General features: G+C 41.3%; 1 protein-coding gene and 1 pseudogene across 5 annotated transcripts in view; one reads left to right on the forward strand and one right to left on the reverse strand.

Moving 5' to 3' along the window:
* Positions 1-5257: 5257 nt before the first annotated feature.
* Positions 5258-10494, reverse strand: LOC120536361 (annotated as a pseudogene).
* Positions 10495-10629: 135 nt separating this feature from the next.
* Positions 10630-23209, forward strand: part of fbrs (fibrosin) — a 74680-nt gene continuing 62100 nt past the window's right edge. For 4 of the 5 annotated variants that reach the window (XM_039765041.1, XM_039765044.1, XM_039765043.1 and 1 more), the window contains exon 1: positions 10631-13319. In XM_039765041.1, coding sequence (XP_039620975.1) covers positions 12954-13319 — 366 coding nt within the window. In that variant the 5' untranslated portion in view covers positions 10631-12953. Of the gene's footprint in view, positions 13320-23209 lie in introns of all 5 variants that reach the window. The other variant, XM_039765042.1, reaches the window with a different exon arrangement.

Here is a 23209-nt window from a genome sequence, read left to right on the forward strand (position 1 = left end):
AAGACCATCAACCCATAAAGGATCAGGTAGGGGAGTACCGGAGTTGCCAGGTTGGGGACAGTCGCTTTAGGGAAAGGAGAACCTGGGCGAGCTTCGACCCAGAACTCTAGAATAGGCCACTGGACGCCTAGACAAGGGGCCTACAGACTAGAGCCGGACTTGGAGAGTATCACATTGGGGACTTATTATGGGCTCCCTGGAAAATGGACCGCTCCAAGAAACTCCACAAAGCGAAAAACCTTTGAGAAAGGTGGTGGTGCCCCAAGCGAGCAGGTGAGGAGAATATTCCAGTGGTAATACAATCCCTCTTTGCCAACTGCTCCCCAGGCTTTAAGCCTATGGGCTAAAATCAGGTGCTGGCTAAGGCCAGATCAAAATAACGGCCAACAGGTGGTGGAACAGAGAGCCTGCTCTTTGCTATTAAGAACCCTCCCCAACAACATCACCCAGTCGGTCTGGGGACAACCAATTTAGAACATACTCTCTTTGATAGAGAGCATAGAAAATATAAGAGCAGAGACCTACTCGGGAGAACCAGAACGGAACCTGTGTGAAACCTGACGTACCTGCACCTCTACATCTGACCTCCGTCTTTACACTGCGGAGCAACGAAAGGGTTTGTGGAGAGACAGAGAGGAAGGGGTGGTGCACTCTTGCTAATCTGCTGGCCTTTCCCAATATAGGAGTGGTAATACTAAACAGATATAAAGTACCAGCCTTATTTGATTCCGGCAGTAAAATATCATTTGTTGCTCACCACTTGGTGTTACCACAACAATGGCTTAAACTGAAGACTAGTTTAACCTGTGTACATAGGGATGTCCACCAGTATAAGTTTGCCTCCTAATACATCAGCTGGTTCCTGGTGATAACTATATATATATGGTTGAAATAGTTTTACTGTCAAATAATGCAAAGAGTATGCGACACGTGTTTCGCCCTAATTCTGGGCTCATCAGGCGTACACACTCACTGAACCCCCTTCCGGGAATCGAACCTCAGACGTCAGTGCTAGAGGTGAAGCCTCTTGTGTTGCGCCACGGTGTGTGTGGTTCGTTTATTTGACAGTATGTAGATCGGGGTAATTACATTCAAGGCATTCGTAGTCTGAATCACAATCTGATTGTATTGGTGGTTACCTACCAGGTAACACTTGTGGTTGCTCAGTACGCCTGATGAGCCCAGAATTAGGGCGAAACACGTGTCGTGTACTCTTTGCATTATTTGACAGTAAAACTATTTCAACCATTCTATGATCTGCTTCTCGCAACTGAAAGAGGGCACCATGGTGGATTTTAGCCAACTTGCTGACCAACCACAAGCGTTACCTGGTAGGTAACCACCCATACAATCAGATTGTGATTCAGACTACGAATGCCTTGAATTTTTTTATATATATATATATATATATATATATATATATATATATATATATATATATATATATAAAATCCCAAGCCTAAAAGTGCAACGATTTTATGTCACTTTTTGTCACACATTAAATCACACTAATTTTAAAACCTACATATATATGTTTGGTATCATTCTTTTCAGAATTTATCGGACTTTAATGTTATGTTGTTAGATTTTTAGATTCTTATTGTGTTTTTAAATTCTAAACTAAAAAATGTCAATTTATTTATATAGCACATTTAAAACAACATAGGGATGCTGTGACCAAAGTGCTTTACAATAATAGAATAAAGAAAACATACAAATAACATAAATAGAAATAAAATATATGAACATAAATAAAATAAATAAATAGAAGTAATGTTACATAATCACAATGAGGAAACCATCAGTATTACTGAAGGTCACGGAATGCAAGTGACTAGAAATGAGTGTTTAATCTCGTTTTGAATTGTAGACGACTCCTTTATGTGACGAGGTAAAGAGTTCCACAGGCGAGGAGCAGCAGCTGCCAAAGCCCTGTCTGTCCCCCTTAGTTGTACACTTGGTACGAGGGACAACAAGAGACAATCTAAACACTCTGGATGGCTGGTGTAAAACATCCAATTTAGATAAATAGGCAGGAGCAGGCCTATGTAAAGATTTAAAAACTAGCAACAAGATTTTAAAATCAATTTGAAAAGTGACGGGCAGCCAGTGTTAAAAAGCTAATATTGGAGAAATAGAATCAGACTTTCTTGCCCCTACCAGAAAGCGAGTGGCAGCATTCTGGACCAACTGTAACCTGCGAATCGGGGATCTGCTAATCCCAAAATACAGCGAGTTGCAGTAATCAAGGCGAGAGAAGATAAAAGCACAAGTAGCTTTCTCAAGATCCTTAGAAGATAAAAAAGGCTTGATCTTACCTAATAGACGAAGCTGGAAAAAGCAACTCTTGACTACAGAATTAATCTGTTTCTCAAAAGAGAGGCTACTGTCAAAGATAACACCAAGATTGCAGACTTGAGGTTTGCAAAAGACAGAGAAAGAGCTGAGAAGTCCAAGACCAATTTGGGCTTTAGCTGATGGACCCACTATAAAGACCTCTGTTTTATTTTGATTAAAATCAAGAAAATGATTAGCCATCCAGGATCTTAGTTCAGAAAGACAGTTGCAGAGTTGATTTATTGCAGAGTTGCAGACAGGAATATAAAAAATATCCAAAAAATATCACGTTCCGTGAGACGAGACTTTGTGCAAAATGATTTAACCACACCCGAGGACGGAAATAAAAGACAAAGAGTAGGACAGCTGCTGCACAGGCTTTTAAATGTTCGAAGCGCTGCACAAGATGCAGATCACACAGCACGGCAGCAGCAGCAGCAAGCCAGCAGCTGATCGAGCAAAGAGGAGGTAAAAAAAAAATGTATTTGTTTCCCATTGTATCACCGTTTAAGAGGAGGTTTCAGAGGAGTAACCGTGTCTCCTTGGGCTGAGTTCAGGCCCCCTCTTCACAACGCGAGCGGCAGAGACGCAAAGTGGCTGGCGCGTAGTGCAGGCCCTTTGGCAAGCGAAGCAAGCAGAGGTGATCCCCCTACTGCATATACTGTATATATGTGTATATATATATATATATATATATATATATATATATATATATATATATATATATATATATATATATATATATATATATATATATATACTCGGTTGTTGGTATTTATTTCTCATCCACATTCATCACTGCTGTCTATTGGAGGAATTCTCTAGGATGGGTTCACAATTAATGTGAAAATATTGATGCACGTCAGGTTGAACTTGATAGAGTTCTTGGAACTGGAAGCCTAACTAAACAGCAGTAAGGACTACGTCAGGGAAGATGACTTGTGCTTTTTGGATAAAACAAATTGAACTCATTTATTTTAATATATTATTGTTGCCATAGCACCAGACAGTGTGTACATCTCACTGCATGCGTGATATCACTTTAACTGCTACAGCAGTCCCAAGTCCGAGAGGGAGATGACAATGAGACGATCCCAGTACTTTGTACACACAACAGTGAACTTGAATGTGAACAACAGAAGTGTGTAAAGACAAAAAAGAAGACTTGAGGACCTAGCCAGACGTTAAGGGCAATGACGAGAAACCTAACATTATTAATTGTGAGGATAAAGAGAAAAAAAAACAGGAAATGAACACAAAACAGGAAGAGAATAAACATAATCATGGAGGTGATAAGATTAATGCTAGAGCATCAAAAAAAATGAAGTGTCAGAAGGATCAACAAGATCAAGGCCAATAGGAGGTCAAAACGAAATTTAAAACAGCAGCTAAACCTCTTTAAATCTTACTTTCATTAAGGAAGGATTTTTTATGGGGTGTTCACTGAAGGATGCTGTTTTTATGAATGTTTTCTGTTATTTTCACCATTAGGGTTGTTCTAACACTTTTTTTTAAGGTCAGAGAATTCAAATCAGACGTTTATTTGTTGATTAACCAATTTCCTGATGAGTTGTTTAAATTTTTTCCCACTGTTAAGGCCATCATTTTGATTCATAACTGTATCTACTTTATTCTGAAACCATCATAAGGATGAGTGTCTCGTGTATTCAGAGGTCGTGACTTCGGTAATCAGCGCAGTGAATTTAAAGGTCAGCGGAAGTCTCACTTCTCTATCCAAACTGCAGATTCCAAACCCTAAACAAACCTTTGATAAACCTTTTCCCGATTTTGATTCAGACCTTTGCTTGTGTTTGATTGAATTGAAGACAGGACTCTTGGCCAATGAATGAGGAGAAGATGCGGATCTTTGATTTGAAACATGGGAATGTGTCTTTCCTGTTTATCTCATATGCTGGGTTTTTCACAAGTAAGCATTGTATGCATTTGGCACCTTCTGAGAATATAAACGGCTAATGGACATGTGGAATATGCAACACAAGTTACGTGAGGATTTGTTTCCTTTTTCCGGTGGATGTTCTTCATGTTGTTTAGGTCACCATTACATTCCATGGTGCCATAAATTGTTGTCCCTCATTCTGCATGAAAGCATGTGCTTCAAAATCTTTCTTGGCCACTGCTACAAATGGTATGGCGCAAGTAACAAATAAATAAATGATCATTTTTGGGTTGAGTATTCCTTTAAAACATGCCATGTCATTATCTTGGGTCACAAGGGTACTGGAGCCTATCCCATGTAGCCTTGGGTGCAAGGCAGGAACAAACCCTGGACAGGGAGCCAGACCATTACAGAGCAGACACACCAGCACACCAAACACACATTAGGGCCAAGTTAGCATCACGGATCCACATAACATGCATGTCTTTGGACAGTGGAAAGAAACCTTAGCACCCAAACAGACACGGAGAGAACATGTAACCTCCATGTATGGAAGACCCCAGGAAGTGAACCTGGTCTCCTGACTGACTACCACTGCGCCACCATACAGACATAACAAAAGCAACAATAAAAAAGAAAATAAATATAGGTCAGGCATAACACAGTGAAGCACAGGCCCACCAGATGGTGTGCAAAAACAAACAAAGTTTTCAGCACTAATCTAACGTATTACTAAATTTCTAATACAACTCTCAGCTTTGTCTTTATAAGTCATTTTTTTTCCAATTTTCTGCTATACTAGGGTAGGGTTGCCAGACGCCCCTTATATACTGGACATGTCCCATATTTGATCATTTTGTCCACTGTCCCGTACTGACCTTTCAGGGACACCCAAATGTCCCGTATTTAGTTCATTTTCAAATTTTGTAATAAAAATATTTTTTACTACCTTCTCACGGTACTTAGTTGCAACTTTATAAGTAATTCTACTTTCTTTTCTCAGATTCTCTTGATGAAAATAACTCAAATGTAACGAGGACACTCGTGTTTGCTGCCCGTTTGCAGCTTGTTCAGTTGCTGTGGTTGGCTGAGGACGTTGACGCTCTTACCGTTGTGCTCTCCAGCCGTGCGGCTGCGTAGTTCTGGATCAGCATTGCCACATACAGTGACTGTCAACAAAGGGTGGTGTTACTACTTTTTTTATAACTACTTGTATGAAATAATAATAATATTTCTCTGTTGTCTGTAAATAAATATTTTCAAATGATTTCACTTTTACAGTTTTTTTTTAGCTTGCATTAAATTATTTTCAAATGATTTTACTTTTTGTTTTCCTCATAACCCATTAAAATCCTTGCTTTATGTTTTTAACTTATGTCTCTACTTTTATATAAGATATTGATCTTGGTGTGTTGGGAGCATGTATAAATTTATATTTATAGTAATATAGAGAGAGATTTTAAGAGTGTCCCGTATTTCTAATTTTCTGCCCTATACTAGCGGGTTTGTCTCCTGTTCGCTTCGCTCGCCAACCCCCTGCCTGCTCTATACACACTGACATCTTTGCGGTTCTGTCTCTCGCGTATAGGGATGTGGATGTACAATTTAAACAGATTTTAATTTTCATGTGAAGTGTTACATATGCATCAACACAACGTATAACTGCCCACGATTGAATTTCGTTTTTTTTTCTTTATTAAATAAAACGACTTTTTCGAATGTTTGGCTCTGAGATTTGTTAATTGTCTTTGCCAAAGCTATTCTAATGGGAAACTGTTAACGTTTTAATACGAATGACATATCAAGATCTCCTTTGGTGTCTTAATGTTATCCCCTGAAGATGTACTGCATTACCTTTTTTGGATACATCCTTCTTTCTACAGTAATTCAGCCTGTGGAAGACAAGATGGTGTTAACAGTTGTAGATATTCTTCAAAATAATTTAAGTTGATGTTTTCATCTTCCGTGCAATCACCACCAACTGTTTCAGCAGAGTCTATTGATATGCATTTAACCAATTTGCTGTGTAACCGATGAACATTTTTGGCGTTAATTTATTTGATTTCCTCGTTTCTCTGTGATAGGACTGCCCGTGTACTCATTTTTTCTGGTGATAACCGTTCAGTATGAAATTGATTAAGATTTGGACATAATACATCTTCTTTAATTGGGAAATTAAAGTGAGGAAAACATTAAAATGTATAAGAGCTGGGAGCGCAGGAAGCGTGTCTGACAAAAGCATTCACTCGAATGAGAGGTGAGAGGACAGTAGTCTTGTTTGAAAATTTTTAAGAGGATGGCGGGACTTGAAAAAAATCTCTTTTCCAAAAACTCTCGTCTCGTCAAAGGATTTTTTTTAATATAATAGAGAGATGCGTCAATGTATCTCTTGAAAAGTTTTTCTTATAGCAGTCTTCATGCTGGAAGCGGGTGACCTGTTTCTGGCTAAGGGGTGGATCAATTGGCCCTGCAGTGTTCTCTATATCCTTGGCTGTTTGTGATCAGATGCCACCTGAACTGTGCCCACCTTGGCTGGTTAAACACCAGATGTGCCGCTGCAGTTTGAGTCATCTGCAGCAGCTTGGTGACACAGGCTGGCACCTCTGCTATCTCTGACTCCAAAGCCTGGAGCAGGAGTTGCACTGCATATTCTGCCATATACGGTCTGATCTTGCGGATGTGGTATGGACTGAATCTGGAAGACGAAGAGTTGGCTATCAATCACCATCACAAGGCTGCCTACTGACCCGGTGGGTGCTGGTGATCATGAGCTGAGCTAAAAAGGTGGACAAGCTAGGATAACAAGAAGATCTGTGTGACAGGCATCATCGCCCTCCTACTAATTAGGGAATTTAGTTTAAAATGTTCACTGATTTTACTTTCATATTTTAATGCTGCCTCGCAGTAAGGAGACCTGGGTTCACTTCCCGGGTCCTCCCTGCATGGAGTTTGCATGTTCTCCCCGTCTCTGCATGGGTTTCCTCCCACAGTCTAAAGACATGCAGGTTAGGTGCATTGGCGATTCTAAATTGTCCCGTGTATGTGCCCTGAGATGGGCTGGTGTCCTGCCTGGGGTTTGTTCCTGCCTTGTGCTCTGTGTTGGCTGGGATTGGCTCCAGCTGACCCCCGTGACCCTGTAGTTAGGATATAGCGGGTTGGATAATGGATGGATGGATGTTGAAGGTTCCACTTATCTTTGCTTTGGATGAAAGAACAAAACTTTACTTTGTGTTAATGATGGTTTCATTGGTTGTGGAAATAAGAAATATGCATTTTAAGGGAGAGGCTGCTAACCGAGAGGGTAGGCCTCAGCCATTCCAACAGAAGACGCATCACAGACATTTTTAGTAATAAAATGAATTGCATGCATCATTCCAACAGATGGTGCATCAGACATTCACAATGCTTTTACAAATCCCATTCCAAATGGTGTATAGCAGACATACACTCACCTAAAGGATTATTAGGAACACCATACTAATACGGTGTTTGACCCCCTTTCGCCTTCAGAACTGCCTTAATTCTACGTGGCATTGATTCAACAAGGTGCTGAAAGCATTCTTTAGAAATGTTGGCCCATATTGATAGGATAGCATCTTGTAGTTGATGGAGATTTGTGGGATGCACATCCAGGGCACGAAGCTCCCGTTCCACCACATCCCAAAGATGCTGAATTGGGTTGAGATCTGGTGACTGTGGGGGCCATTTTAGTACAGTGAACTCATTGTCAGACCAGGCAACATTTTTCCAGTCCTAAACTGTCCAATTTTGGTGAGCTTGTGCATATTGTAGCCTCTTTTTCCCATTTGTAGTGGAGATGAGTGGTACCCGGTGGGGTCTTCTGCTGTTGTAGCCCATCCGCCTCAAGGTTGTGCGTGTTGTGGCTTCACAAATGCTTTGCTGCATACCTCGGTTGTAACGAGTGGTTATTTCAGTCAAAGTTGCTCTTCTATCAGCTTGAATCAGTCGGCCCATTCTCCTCTGACCTCTAGCATCAACAAGGCATTTTCGCCCACAGGACTGCCGCATACTGGATGTTTTTCCCTTTTCACACCATTCTTTGTAAACCCTAGAAATGGTTGTGCGTGAAAATCCCAGTAGCTGAGCAGATTGTGAAATACTCAGACCGGCCCGTCTGGCACCAACAACCATGCCACGCTCCAAATTGCTTAAATCACCTTTCTTTCCCATTCTGACATTCAGTTTGGACTTCAGGAGATTGTCTTGACCAGGACCACACCCCTAAATGCATTGAAGCAACTGCCATGTGATTGGTTGATTAGATAATTGCATTAATGAGAAATTGAACAGGTGTTCCTAATAATCCTTTAGGTGAGTGTATGTGTTGCATGGTGCACTGCAAACGTTAATGCTGGGGTTAACGTTGATAACTCAGATTATAGTCTGTCTTGGATGGGTAACACAGCTAGTTTGTGAATAAAAACAGTTTTGAAACTTTTTATTTGAACTTGGTGTGTCTGCCTACTTCCTTGTAACCGCTATGGTCCCGAACTAAAACTGGGGTAGAATCAAAGACCTAGTGCTGGTAGTTTTCGTATCAGTTGCTGTGGTCATGGGCTCGCCTTGTGACAGTCTGTCATTGCTCGGTGTTAATAATAATAACAATAAGTTACATTTATTGAGTGCCTATCACAAACCTAATGTCGCTTTACATACAGAGTAAAAAAAAAAAAAATTACACAGATGACAAAAGTTCGTAGAAGAGGAAAGTTTTCAGTTGAGATTTAAAAGTGCAGAAAGGAACAATCTCGGAGAGACTGAGGATGTGAGTTCCAGAGTTGAGGGGCGATAGTACCGAAGGACCTGCCTGTCCTCCCAGGGTGGTGAGTCTGGTGCGTGGGACAGTAAGATTACTGCTTGAGGACCTGAGAGAGCGACAAGGAGTGTAAGGATCTGAGTGAGGTAGAGGGGGGCAGGATTATGTAGGGCTTTGAAGGTGAGAAGCAGAATCTTGAATTTAATCCTTGATGGAACTGGCAACCAGTGAAGCTGGGAGAGAACAGGGGATGGTTTGTGTGGCTGTGGAGTTCTGAATGTACTGTAGCTTCTGTATAGATTTTGCACGGAGGCCAATGAAGAGGGAATTACAGTAATCAATACGAGACATTATGAAACAATGAACCAGAGTTTGAGCATCATTAAAGGACAGAAATGAATGAAGGCGGGCAATGTGACGGAGATGATAGAATGAAATTTTGGAAAGAGACCTAATGTGTAGCTCAAAGTTTAGTGATGAATAAAACAAAACAGCAAAGATTGCTGACACAGAGTTTGCGATATGTTCTACGTTGTGGTCTCCCATTTTACGAATACTTGGCAAAGACAACACAGATACTGCACCAGAAATAAGACTATTCACAGAATCTGCCAGACCTTCCACAAAATTCATCCCAATTATTTCCCAGCTACTGGGCATTGAATCCATCGCCTTCTTAAATTGATCTTGAGCCTCATCCAGCTGCTTAGTCATCCGGGTCAGATTTTCCTCCGTCAATTTTTTAGCCATTTCTGTTGACGCCTTTTTCATCTCGGCTTCCTCCAGCTTCAGCTTGATATTTTTCAGATCTTCTTCATAAAGCAGTTTTGCATTCATGCATGCTTCCAAAATCTCTTGGATAAGCAAAATGACATCCATAAATTTCTTCTCTGTTGAATCTGCCAGTCTTGTGCACTCTTTGGCGATGTCATGTATATTTTGCAGCTGACCTGGAAGAAGAGGTCTAGCTTCGTTAAAAGCCAGCTACCCAGTATTTGTCACCTGCATGAGACAAGCATGGAAAGATTCCGGATAGCGGATATATTTGAACCCATCTTTGGGAGGATTCTTGTTAATGGAGAAGTCATCTTTTGAAGAAATGAATACCAACTCTCCAAGAATGGCAATCGAGAGTGGGCCTGGCATCAGAAACTCTTCCCAGTTGGCATAGGGCTTCATCAGGAGAGTGGTTTCTTGTCTCACCTCTTCTGCCTTGGAGATGCTCAAGACGGCCTTCTGGACTTCTTGAGAAGACATTTTAGAAGTTGGTCCTTTCCCTAAGCGATCGCTCAAAGAAGGTGTTCTTGCTGCTCTGGCGGTGGTGCTCGATAGTCGAGAGCAACCTTTTTGCGAATTTAAATACCCCATTCTTATCATTAGCCGTCCAATCCCATATACTGTATACCCAAGGTACGCCGGGTACTTCGCTTCATCCAAAATAAAGAAGTAAAAGGTAAGCAAGTCGCTGCTGCACTCCAGTGCGCCAGGGGGCGCGCCTCTGAAAACCAGACGCGCTGATCGAAGAGGCAGACGAGGAGAGGCGGGGCTTGCGGAGAGACGCCGAGCGAGCAGAACAAGGGGCTGCGGACGGAGTTAAAGGGGGGAGAAAAAGAGAGGGTCTGCTTAGCAAGAGTATACGAAAAGAAAAAAAAAGGAAAATCAAAACCAGCAAGAAATCGTCGAAGAGACGCGGGAGTCCCCGACGGGTATCTCTCCCCTCTTTCCTGTGGTCATCCTTTGTCTGCGAAGCAGCAGAGGAATTTATTTGTGTCTCGGAGAGAAGGCAAGAGAATGACGGCTCCCCGGGCTCCGGCAGCCGGCGGGTGAGCGGCCGAGCCAGAGAGAGACGAGACAGGAGGCGGACTGCTGGCTATTGGGCGGCAGAAGAAAGAAAGAAAAACAAACAAGAGGCGAGCGGCGGAGTCACCGGAGACGTGAGGGAGGAGCGGGCTGTGGGCGAGAGACACGAAGACGGAGAGGAAAGCAGGAGCAGGGAGACGGAGACGGAGACGCCGCCACCGCCGCCGTCTGGGAGTGCGACGCTTGTGCAGGCTGCTCTCGAGCCCTCACCGCGAGACTCCATATTGTTCGGAAGGGGGGACAGAGGGAGGAGGGGCAGCAGGCACGCGCTGGCCAGTCCGCTCTTAAAGTCGCAAGAGGAGGAGGAGGAGGGGATTTCATGTCGGAGGACAGCATCCCCTGGCGTGCTCGGGCAAATTTATTTCTAAGCAGAAACCGGATTGAAGAAAAAAACACACACACACAGCGAGGCAAATCGGGTCCATTTTGCCCGACAAGGGGATAGACTGCATTGCCACCTGATGACAGCAGTGGGAGAAGCGGATCAACATCCAAAATAAAAGGACCTCCCCTCCGCAATCCTGGTAACCCAGGAAGGACCGTGGGAAGAAAACAGATCAAGAGCCCTACTGAGCAACACCCCTTTCTGCCTCTCCAGACGGGACCCCCCTCTTGTCACCTTTTTTTATTATTATTATTTATTTTTCTATGGGTGCGACTGTCTGACACTTTGCCGGTTTGAGGTTCATGCTACGGGACGATATATTTTTATGTGACCTTCCTCTTGCTCATCATCTTCTTCCTCCTTCACCATCATTCTAGCAGCCGGGAGGGAGGTGCGCTTGTCTACCGGCAGTGCTGCTTGTGGATGCGGATGGATGAAAAAATCGAGGTGGGGGTTGCAGTCATTGGCCTATAAAAGGATTTCAGTAAAGCAGCCAACGAAAAAAAATATTTTATTTCTGTAGCGCCCGAAAGAAGAGCCAATCACCACCCCGAAGTGTTCATGACCGAATCAGACCTGTTTATTATTATTATTATTATTCACCAAAAAAGCAGCATCTTCTGAGTCACTCTGGAATATAACTACTTTAATATTAATTAATATGTTATGGTTATGTTTTAATCAAAGACGTTTTTTCCCTTAAAGACACGTATGCCTCGTCCTCCTGGAAATCACCTTTAAAAAAATCTCATTTAAATATTTCAGACGTATTTGCATTTTTTTTAAAAAACGCTGATAATATTTGCGGAATATTACTAAACTAGCACTTTTAATGGGAGTAAATCGAGTGCAAATTGTTCAAAAATCTTAAAACAAGATTTATTATTTTTTTTTTAATAACATTGAAAAGCCCTGCTCATCTGCACACGAGCTGCAGAGGAAGGGGAGGGGGCACTCGGTTTTTATTTATTGCATATGCCCTTTGTGCGGGCATTCCGTGAATTTAAGAGGAGCGGGTATCAAATTGAGAAAAATTTGACAAACTGCGCCAGGCCGTTATTTATCATTCTTATTATTTTTATGCTGAGAAGGGATTGATTAATTCATGCTGGCTTCAGTGAAGTCAGCAGAGGAGGGAGGCGACAGAGGAGACGGGCCTTGAGGAGAGAGAAGAGAGAGAGGAGGAGGAGGCGGCAATTCTGCTGGGCCTTTTTTGTATTTATTGACTTTTCTCCACGATTTTTAAAGGAGAGACTTCTTATAGATATATAGAGAATCGGGCTTCAAACTATCGTCTTCGTGGAGCATTTTCGGAAAATCAGGTAGCGCACGCAATCCACTTCGTTTCCAGATTTAAGACATCCAAGCGCGGAGAAATAAAGAAGTGCAAAAGCCCAGGATGGACCCGGCGGCGGTGCTGATGGACCCGGGCTTGGACTGATTGGGCTGAGCCTCAAAATCTCCTCCCGCTTGCCTCTTTTTATAATATTTGATTAAAAAGAAAAGGAAGAAGTGGAATCCCTATTTCCTCTTGGGAATCGGAGGAGGTTCATAACAACAACATCATCTTCACCATTACGAGGCTGACAAGCAGGAAAGGAGGATTGTGGGCATTTCGTCGACTTGCCGACTTTTTCTTTGTAAATCCGGACAGCCGCTGCCCTTTTTCCTCGTTCCCCGCCTCTCGATCGCTCCCGATGGAAGGCCCGTGTAGGAGCAGCGGCTTCAGGCAGAGCCGGCGCTCCCGTTCCCAGCGCGACCGCGAGCGGAGGCGCCGGCGTTCGGACCTTGGGGACTCGCGGGCCTACTCTCCATCGTCCGGCTCGGAGAGAGAGGCCGCGGCCGGGCCTGGTGGAGGAGGAGGAGGTGTCGGTGGTGGTGGTGGCGGCGGAGGTGGAGGAGGAGGAGGTGGCAGTGGAATCAACACGGGGGATGGCAGACCCAACGCGGCCAGCAGCAGGCCTCGGCCTCCTCGGCGGAGGAAGAGAGAGTCGGTGTCGTGTGAAGAAGACCTCATCGATGGGTTCGCGATCGCCAGCTTTAACAGCCTGGAGGCACTGGAGGTGAGCCCCCGGATCGAAAAGGATGTTAATGGGGAGTTCCGGATATGGGAGTCTTTTTTTTTTTGTTAGTATTATTTTGTGAGGCAGGGTATCGGCGGTTACGTGTGAATTTAAAAGTTAATGTCCGAGTTAAAGGTGTGAAAATGCAGCAACGTTTGGGGTTTTAACCCTCTGAGCCGATTATCTGGTTGTCCGTTTGACACTTGGAGCGAGTGTGAATGACAGGGAGAAGGCTCCTTCATTTGGATCCAAGATCACCCTTGAGTAAAAACGGCGTGCTGCTAATTGTACTTTTACTTTACTGTCTGATGAAGAGACGATTTTGAAAGAAAGGTGTCATTGGTGTTCAGTGTGGAATCCTACAAATCAGCATCTCTCTTGGGTGACAGGTGAATAACAATCTGTGAGAGAGGAAAATGGCTCCTCTGTGAGGTTGGGAAATTAAACAATCCCAAGGCTGACTCCCATCTCCACCTGCTTCCTCTTTTCCTAGGGGGTGTTAACATTGCATTCTCTATGATAATGTTGTGCACACGAAGTGGTGTCATGGGTAAAGGTTAAACTTGACATGGATACTGTATGATTTGCTGGAATTGTTCTCTCTGGGTTTCTTCCATAATCTAATCTGTGAAGGAGAGTGTGCCCAGTAATGCACTGGCATGGTTCCTGCCCTTCATCACCACTCCATGTGGCCTTGTGTTTAAAACAGAGCTGGGATTTTTCTGTAATAGCTTTTTGTATTTATAAGAATTACTTTGAAATCACTGTTTTTTTTTTGTTTTTTTTTTGCCTGGAGCTCCCTTTTTTCACTGATATAAGAAGACCCCTACGCATGATGTACTGTTCACCTTGACTTGACACTATTTATTCAAAATGTAAAGCTTTTTGGGGTATGCCCCCCTCCTATTTTTGTCCCTCTAGACCCATAAAACACTAATTTTTAGACCATAGTTTATGCAGGAAATTACACCTTTATGACAACAAGTAAACCCAAAAGGGATCTTCAGCAAAAATGATCAGAAGAACTTGGAAGTTCTGCAGGCCAACCAACCAACCCTGCTGGCACTCGAGCAGTCAAAGTTACTCCTTTTCACAAATCTTTGAAAAAGTGGGGATTGGCAATATAGGCACGTAGGGGGGGCATTTTATGCAATTTTGATGTTGATGATCACAAATATGATTGAAATTTTTTCTGTACTAAACGGACAACACTATTATCATGCAAATTGGTGGCACCACCGCCCCGGTTGCTTAATTTTTGGAGTTTAAATTATTAGACTGACCTACCCTAACCACAAATACTAACCGTAAAGTTGGTAGGAGTGGAGCGTAGTTGCCCATAGGTCCCTAATGTTAATGTCCCCTCATCTTAAAAAAAAAAAAACGAAAATACAGTTTGAAGGGTACTAGCCGTCCGTTTAGTACACAAGTACCAACATTTTTAATGTTTTACCTGTGGTCCTAGCCCCGCAGATTTATTTTAAAACCACAAGGTTTAAAGTGAGAAATTACAAACCTAAGTATGCAGGGTATTGTTTTCGACTGTTTCAAGGTGCATAATTACAAATGTAATGATCCTTTACTAGAGATCTGGACCTTTTATTGGAGGGGGGAAAATGACACATTTCTGTTATAATTGGGAATATTTAGACTTAAACTGACACATACAATATTAATATTTCAATTATTTGACCCTTTTTATGAACGTCTATCTCATGATGTAAATTGTCATATCCCAAATTAGGGCAATTTTTATGTGAATTCAGACATTTTTCATTTGAAGATGGTGTTCACTGTGGGTATTTTTTTATGCAAGATGACCTGCTTTTGTCCTCTATGTAATATAAAGGGAGAAAGGCACATCAGCCAATAATTCATAATGTTTTATACATGTGTTGCATATGAAAAAATATGATGGAGATTATATAAAGAAAAAATAGGTTAAATAGGCAAATGGCAAGTTCACACATTTCTGAAATGTTATTATTCAAGGCCCTGAGGAAGTAGACTATGAGAAACCAAATGGTGTATTACACTTAGACTGTGAATGATGTAAACACTAGTAGTTTAAAAATTACAATATTAAGAGACGCTATTACTTCTGTTTAGAGGAATATCCTGTGTCTGACCCTTGGAAATAGATGGTGTCCAGTAACGTTTCTGCCTTGCACCTTTGCTACTGCCTTGTATTCTTCCTTTCCAGGTCACACAGCACAAATATATGTTACAAATTTGCAAAGTAAGATTGACATTCTCTGAATTTAAATGGCTGCATTTAGGACGGTGCAACTTTTGTCATTCCCTTAAAATTGCCTAAAGACATTGGAGTACGTTTACAAAATATCAATGTTCAGCGCAGGGCCATGGAGTCAGAGACCACTTTGGGTACCTGAAGTTGGGGTCAGAGTCGTCAAAAATGTACCAACTCCGATTCCGAATATATTGTAGGGAGGAAAAAAAAAATAAAGCAAGTTCAAATATTCCATTTCACAAACAATAGTCATAATGAAGTACTTCTCTGATGTACGAATAAAGCCCAGTGCATTGTTGTGTTACTACTAGTGTGACGTTCAGCTGAGCGATTATACAATCACATTCACATATTGTAATCTGGGTTATGGTACATTTATAAAAAGTGTTTTCATTTTATTTCAAATATAATGTGTTTAAGAAGTTCATTTGATAGTAAACAAGCATAAATGATTGTGCTACGGCCTGATGTGTGTTCAGGGGTTCTTGTCTCTTGTTTAAACTGGCCAATACGGTAGAGATGATGTGTATGTTGCCTTCCTTTAATCAACATGGAAAATATAGTAGCATATTAAATACTGAGGAGTCGGAGTCAGAAGTACCAGGAACTAAGGAGTCGAAGGATTTATCTACCGACTCCACAGCCCTGGTTCAGTGCGAGGTTTTTCTTGAATTTTTGACTTTACAGGTAGTTCTCCACACACACTTTTAAAGTCGATTTTCCACTTTCAGCTTTCTCCTAGTGCCTTACAGACATTTCAGATTAAAGTGTTGGCTTACAGAGGTCTGCAAAATTAAGCTCATGAAAGATTGTTTTATTTATTGACACCCACTGCACACCCAATCTAACTGGAAAGGGGCCTGTCTTTGAACTGCCTTTCCCAAGGTTTCTTCCATTCCCCTCCCAGTAATTTGTTGGGAGTTTTTCCTTGAGTGAAGGCAGTTATCAAAAAGGCAGCTCCTGTTAAAGTCCATTGCGGCCCTCCTTGTGTGAATTTTTTTTTTTTTTTTTTTAGGTACTAGCAAAAATAAATTGTATTTGCATGCATTACTACAAGAAAAAAGTAAACAGAATGTGTATTATAAGTGCAAAATTGAAATTTAATTAAAATGTAACAAACTACACTTTATTTTTATATACAATATTGTTCCAAGCTGGTTTTACATGAATATATTTAGTTTTTAGATTTTAAACATATGCAAAGGAAACAACAATAGACTTAAGTAAAACTTCTCAAGTTTTTGTCACTTCACTTATATCAAAAACTTTATTTGGTGGCCTGTTGTTTGTCCACTCTTTCTGGTGTGTCCCTTTGAATGATCCAGGAGTAATCCACCATCATAATGATGTTCCATCCTCCTTTGTACCTTCTGTGCATGTTCTGGATATCCTAATGGAATCTTTTACTCTGCTCTTCACTCACAGCTTCAAGTTATTCAGGGAAGTAAATCCAGAAAATGAACTTTGAGAATCCTCTTACACCCCAATTCCTTATGTTCAACTAATAAAATGTTCACAATTTCTTTATAATTTGGGTTTTTGTTACCCAAAAACTGATGACAACCCAAGCCTGTTGTTCATCTCATTATCAAATTCTGTATCAGAAATCATTTTTCTAATACAAGGCCTCTTTTAATGTAGCCACAGACAAACCTGGAGACTTTGAGCACAAGTTTTGTAAAATGGGCTCCTCCTTTTGATGGGGCTTTGACAGACTGCTTCACTATACCAGGTTTAATATGAAGGAGTGGTAGCAGCACTTGATTTGGATCCACAAACTTCTGTCTGATGATGTTTGTGGCACCAAGCTGTAGCTTTTATCAAGCTGGTCATTCCTTCTGAACCCAGTGTTGGAACTGGAATTTTATCTGTCCTGACTGCTGACCCAGTAAGAGACGTGAAGCTTTAAGGTCCCCACATACGAACCAACGGTGCGCTCATCGTAGTTCTCACCTTATTGAATCAAATGACTGTTTTGAGTTCAGCATAGATTTTAAAATGAGAAAATATTCAAATTATTATTAAAATAAAATATTGTAGTACGAGAATGATAAATATAATTGACAGCTAAAAAATTTGTTTTATGAAAATGTTATGATGGAAAAAAAAGTTTTTCTTTTTTAGTGCCCTAAAAATGTGTAGCGGTCTTGTGCTGCTAAGATTCATACTGTCAAGATGATGATGATGATGTATTTATTTTTATAGAGGATCCCAGGGACGATCCCAGCCTTGGCCCGACCCGCACACACTCACAAACGGAGAAAAAATAAAGCACACTGGGAACTAACAACAATTAAAGAATATAATGAAATAATATAAATGAAAACAATAATAGCAACCCTGTACCCCTACGGCAAAATTACATTAAACATATAAACACAAACAACTCCACACAGCAAAGTCCATGAAAAACAACACCAGATGCAATGAAAGATGAATGTATATCTATTATAATAAAAAAAAAAAATCCGTCAACGAGACCTTTTGGAAGATTTTTTCAAGTTCCGAGAGTCGAGACTTTGGCCATGAGAACCACACACGCGGTCCTCTCAACTGTCATTCGTGTGAATGCTTTTGACAGACTCGCTTCCTGCTCTCTCAGCTCTTATAAATTTTAATGTTTTCCTCACTTTAAGCTCCCTATTAATGAAGACATATGTCCAAATCTTATTGAATTTCATCACGAAGGGTTATCAACAGAAAAAATGAGTACACGGGCAATCCTAGCACCGAGAAAAGATGAAGTCAAACAAATTCATGCCAAAAATCGGTTACATGGCAGATTGGTTAAATGCGTACAAATAGACTATGCTGAAACAGTTGGTGGTGATTGTGCGGAGGATGAAAACATCAACTTACAATATCATGAATAATATCTACAACCATTAACACCGTCCTGTCTTCCTCCGCACGAGTTACTGTAGAAAGAAGCATGTATCCAAGAAAGGTAATTTAGTACATCATCAGAGGATAACATGACACAACAAAGGAGCTCTTGATATGCTATTTGTATTAAAACGTTAAGTTTCCCGTTAGAATAACTTTTGCAAAGACAATTGGAGAAACAAAATTCAATCACGGGCAGTTATACGCAGCGCTGTCACGATGAAAGTCCAAACACGGAATCACAATTCAATGCGATATTGACGAAAATTTAATTCCAAAAATTTTTAAAAGTTTAAAAAGTGTTTGTGTTAATTTCAAAGCCAAACAGAACGATATTGTATTATGCAACGAGTAACTGTAACACAACATGAAAAAACATGAAACATAATTTACATTCAAATTTTTACGTTTTAATATTTTTTAATATGGTTAATTACTCGCTGTAATGTAAAATAGTAAATTGTACATCTGCATCCCCATACGCGAGCGGGTTGGCAAGCAGGGGGCAAAGCCCCCTAGTATATTTAATAATCAAAGCTAATATTTTGCCGTGTACACCTGGAATTTATAATTTTCAGATTGTTGGCTTCAAAAAATCCAGCATTGTCTCATGTAAAGACTCATCCAATTTTGTTGCAGATGCCCTTCACAGTTAAATACGTTCAGTTCTCAAGCATAAAGTGTTGCTAATGTTAAATGTAAAAAGTCTTGGCAGCAGTACATTTTAAAAATTTCTCTTAAAAGGCCATTTTGTGATGGAGCTCCTTACGTCTGTTTGTATTTTGCAGCTGCCATGTAAAAGTTCGTTGACTGCCGTATGTTGATTGATCGCTACTTTTACTTTTTAAGTAATTAGTACATGTATTTATTGGAAGTAGATTAAACATCAGGAGAAAAGAGAGGCAAATATTTAAACAAAGGTGCGGCATCTATGAGTATAACCCAAGGCACTTGATTTAAAATTCTGCCCAAAAGCTTAGTGTCAATCCATTGTCTTATTTGACTTGCAGCAGGAGCCACTGGTTCAGGATTATACTCTTTAAAGGCCTGTGGCCAAAGTGTGAATGAAGTCTTGGCCACTAAGCTGCACTACATGCAAAAGGACATTGGGGATTTGAACCCAGAAATAAAAACAGAACTTTACGTTTGACTGACTAAGAATCGATAATTAATAATACATCTCTCCAGGTAAAGTGATACAGAATGAGTGTAGGTTTGTTAAACTTAGTTTTTATTGATTTATTTTTAAATTTAAGTTTCAGGCACTATGGGCAAAGATGTCTCGCTCACGATCAAACCCTGACTTGGTGTTGGACTTTAAAATGATATATTTGTTGTTAAATTAGTCACTTAACAATGCCAGGGAAATAGAAGGATTGACATTTCAAGGACAATATAAACATTTACAAAACATTTGCACCACAAACCCATATTAGGTTTGGGGCTAATAATCACATTGGTGTGTTGTATATGTTTAACACACACACACACATCATTACACCTGCTTAATTCATTCCAGGGAGCCTATCCTGGCAACAGTGGGTGCAAATCAGAAAATAATCCCTTGTAGGTTGCCATTGCATTGAGCAGCCCACTCATGGACACAGGCGCGCTCACAGGAGACCAATTTAGAATCGCCAGCTAAACTGATATGCTCCTCTCTGGGGATGTGGGAGGAAAATCCCTAGAGATGCAGTTAAAGCGTGCAGACACCACGCAGACAACGACCTAATGTAGCCCAAAATGCTGGATCCATGAGGCAGCAGTGGTTAATTAGCACCTCTTATTTTGCAGGTACTTCACAAAGCAAACAAGAGCACAATATATCCAACATAAGCTAAGAAGGCAGAATATAAAAAGTGTGAATTCGGTACCTAAGTGCCAGTTATCAAAAAGATACTGTGCAAGTGCAATAAATGATCAAAAGTAGGCCATGGAGGGGCTAGACCAGACGAAGTGCACTATAAGACGAGCAGGCCAAGGCATCACCGAGTCAAATGGAAGCGGTAAACAGATTAAATGGAGTATAGCTTTGTGAATGATTTGATTCTGTGTACCAGACATTTCCCATTGAGAGGCATTCCAGAATGTCCTAATTTGACTATTCCAAGCGATACGTACAAGTCAGTCTAATGTACCTGTTTCAGTTTATTTTGCTCTAAATACCTAACAGTTACAAATTTTGTATTCTAAGCTTCATGCTTTACTGCTGTACCACAGAATCAAATCATATGTAATGATGTGCACCAGTCAAATGCAGTGTATTTACATTTTCTTATTATGCATGTTATATAATGTAACTTGTCAATGAAAAGGAATCATTGCCTGTGAATTTCAAGTGTGTGTTGCAGCAGCTTATGCAGCTCTTCTACAGGATCACATAGTGAGTTGGTGTGAAGCAGAGGGCCATTTACATTTACTTCCGCTGTTGTGTTTATCCAAGGTGACTTTAAATGTTTGACAGATACCGTGGGTTCCATTTCTTGTTTTGTCCAATTGGAGTACAGGCAGATGAGATGACTTGCTCATAGTCGGGCAGTGTCAGCAGCGAGATTTGAATCCACGGTCTCTGGTTCTGAAGTCCAAAGCCTTAACCACTACAGCACACCGCGTGCCAACTGAACTGAATACTGGGGTGAACTGCTTATTACAGTGGACCCCCAAGCTGTTTCTTTACTGATAGCATCGTATCATTTTAATTTCACAACCTGATCTTAATTTTCACTGTGCAATCCATCCATCCATCCATCCATTTTCTAACCCGCTGAATCCGAATAGGGTCACGGGGGTCTGCCGGAGCCAATCCCAGCCAACACAGGGCACAAGGCAGGAACCAATCCCGGGCAGGGTGCCAACCTACCGCAGGACACACACAAACACACCCACACACCAAGCACACACTAGGGCCAATTCAGAATCGCCAATCCACCTAACCTGCATGTCTTTGGATCGTGGGAGGAAACCGGAGCGCCGGAGGAAACCCACGCAGACACGGGGAGAACATGCAAACTCCACGCAGGGAGGACCCGGGAAGCGAACCCAGGTCCCCTAACTGCGAGGCAGCAGCGCTACCACTGCGCCACCGTGCCGCCCCACTGTGCAATCCATAAAAAAAATTCTAAAGAGGGAGATCAACCTAAGATGACCATAGAAGGGCACATGGGAACAAGGCAGATTAATGGCAAGCAGACCCGTCATCCTCTTCTTTTTTTTGGCTGCTCCCGTTAGGGTTTGCCACAGCGGATCATCTTCTTCCATATCTTTCTGGCCTCATCACCTTGTTCTGTCACACCCATCACCTGCATTTCCTCCCTCACCACATCCATAAACCTCCTCTTTTCCTTTTCCTTGGCACCTCTATCCTTGGCATCCTTGCAAACAGACCTGTCTAAAAATCCTAATTTGGATTTGATATTTTGTATTCAATTTCTAAAGTGAGTCCTTTGTGAGTCCTAATGAAAATAGTAATTCATAGCCATAAAAGGAATACACACTTAGATTATTCTTGGGGGAACACAATGTAAAGAATTTAGATTCAGCGTTTGATCAACACTTTCTCTGTCTGCTTTAACTTCTGTCTCTTTTGTGTTTTTTTTTTCTTTTTTTTGTGGTCTCCCACCCCCCCAAGCTAACTGCCTTCTGTAATCTGCCAACACCCATCTATACACAGACACAGACCCCTGGGCCCTCTTTGTGAATGAAGCAAACGTTACATCATCTATAATCATGGGTTAGAGTAGCTTGCGGAACCCTACTTCTGCAAAACAAACCGGCTATGCATTTTGGTGTGGAGAGGTGCCGTCTTTAATAGCAGTTGGAGTCTGCCATCCCTGAAATGCGCACCCTCCTATGACAAGCTGCCAGTTTGGTAAGTCGGTTTCAGTCCTATGAAAGTGGCAGGCATAAACGTCTAAGGAATAATAAATTGCTTTGCCTTCAGTACTTGTCAGTCTGTCCGACAGTCGAGCAGTTTGACGCGTTTGCCACTTGTCTGCACATTGGGAGTCTGGGGGATGTCAAAATACTTACACCAAAGCAGTGGCTTTGTAGTCAAAGAATCATAAAGAGTCCGCCATTTGATCTTAACATATAAATTTAGTATTTCTAAGTTATTGTTTTCCCCAATTATGTATTAGATAGATACATAGAACTTTATTTGCCCCCAAGGGGTAATTTGTTTTTTTTATAGAAGCTCTTTAGACAAATAAATACATAAATAGGTAGTTAATAAAATAAATACATTTGCACACACTATAATTAAAGCATTTTTTATGTACGTTAAGAATACCTTGTCTGTTTTTGCAGTTTAAAATGGCTTCCCTGGGTCCCCATTCCAAATGTGAAAACAAAATGAATATATACCATGAATGTGAAAAAAGTACAGCTGTTGAGTTGGTACATAACGTCTTTGACCCCGACTTCTCGATTTATAATTAGACTAATTCGACTTAAAGGACACAACGTGGCGTTTCATCACTGCCATCTCGAATCCTAACCCGTTTAAAAGCTTGAATTTATGGGTGTAGTGATGCAGCTGTGGCAGTTTTATATTTTTTGGTTTCCTCCCACAGCCCAAAGACATGCAGGTTAGGTGCATTGGCGATTCTAGATTGTCCCTAGTGTGTGGGCGTGTGTGTGTGTGCACTGTGGTGGGCTGGCGCCCTGCCTGGGCTTTCTTTTCCTGCCTTGCACCCTGTGTTGGCTGGGAGTGGCTTCAGAAGACCACCGTGACCCTGTAGTTAGGATATAGCGG

Source organism: Polypterus senegalus, chromosome 10 (assembly GCF_016835505.1).
Source record: "Polypterus senegalus isolate Bchr_013 chromosome 10, ASM1683550v1, whole genome shotgun sequence".
Taxonomy (NCBI): Eukaryota; Metazoa; Chordata; class Cladistia; order Polypteriformes; family Polypteridae; genus Polypterus; species Polypterus senegalus.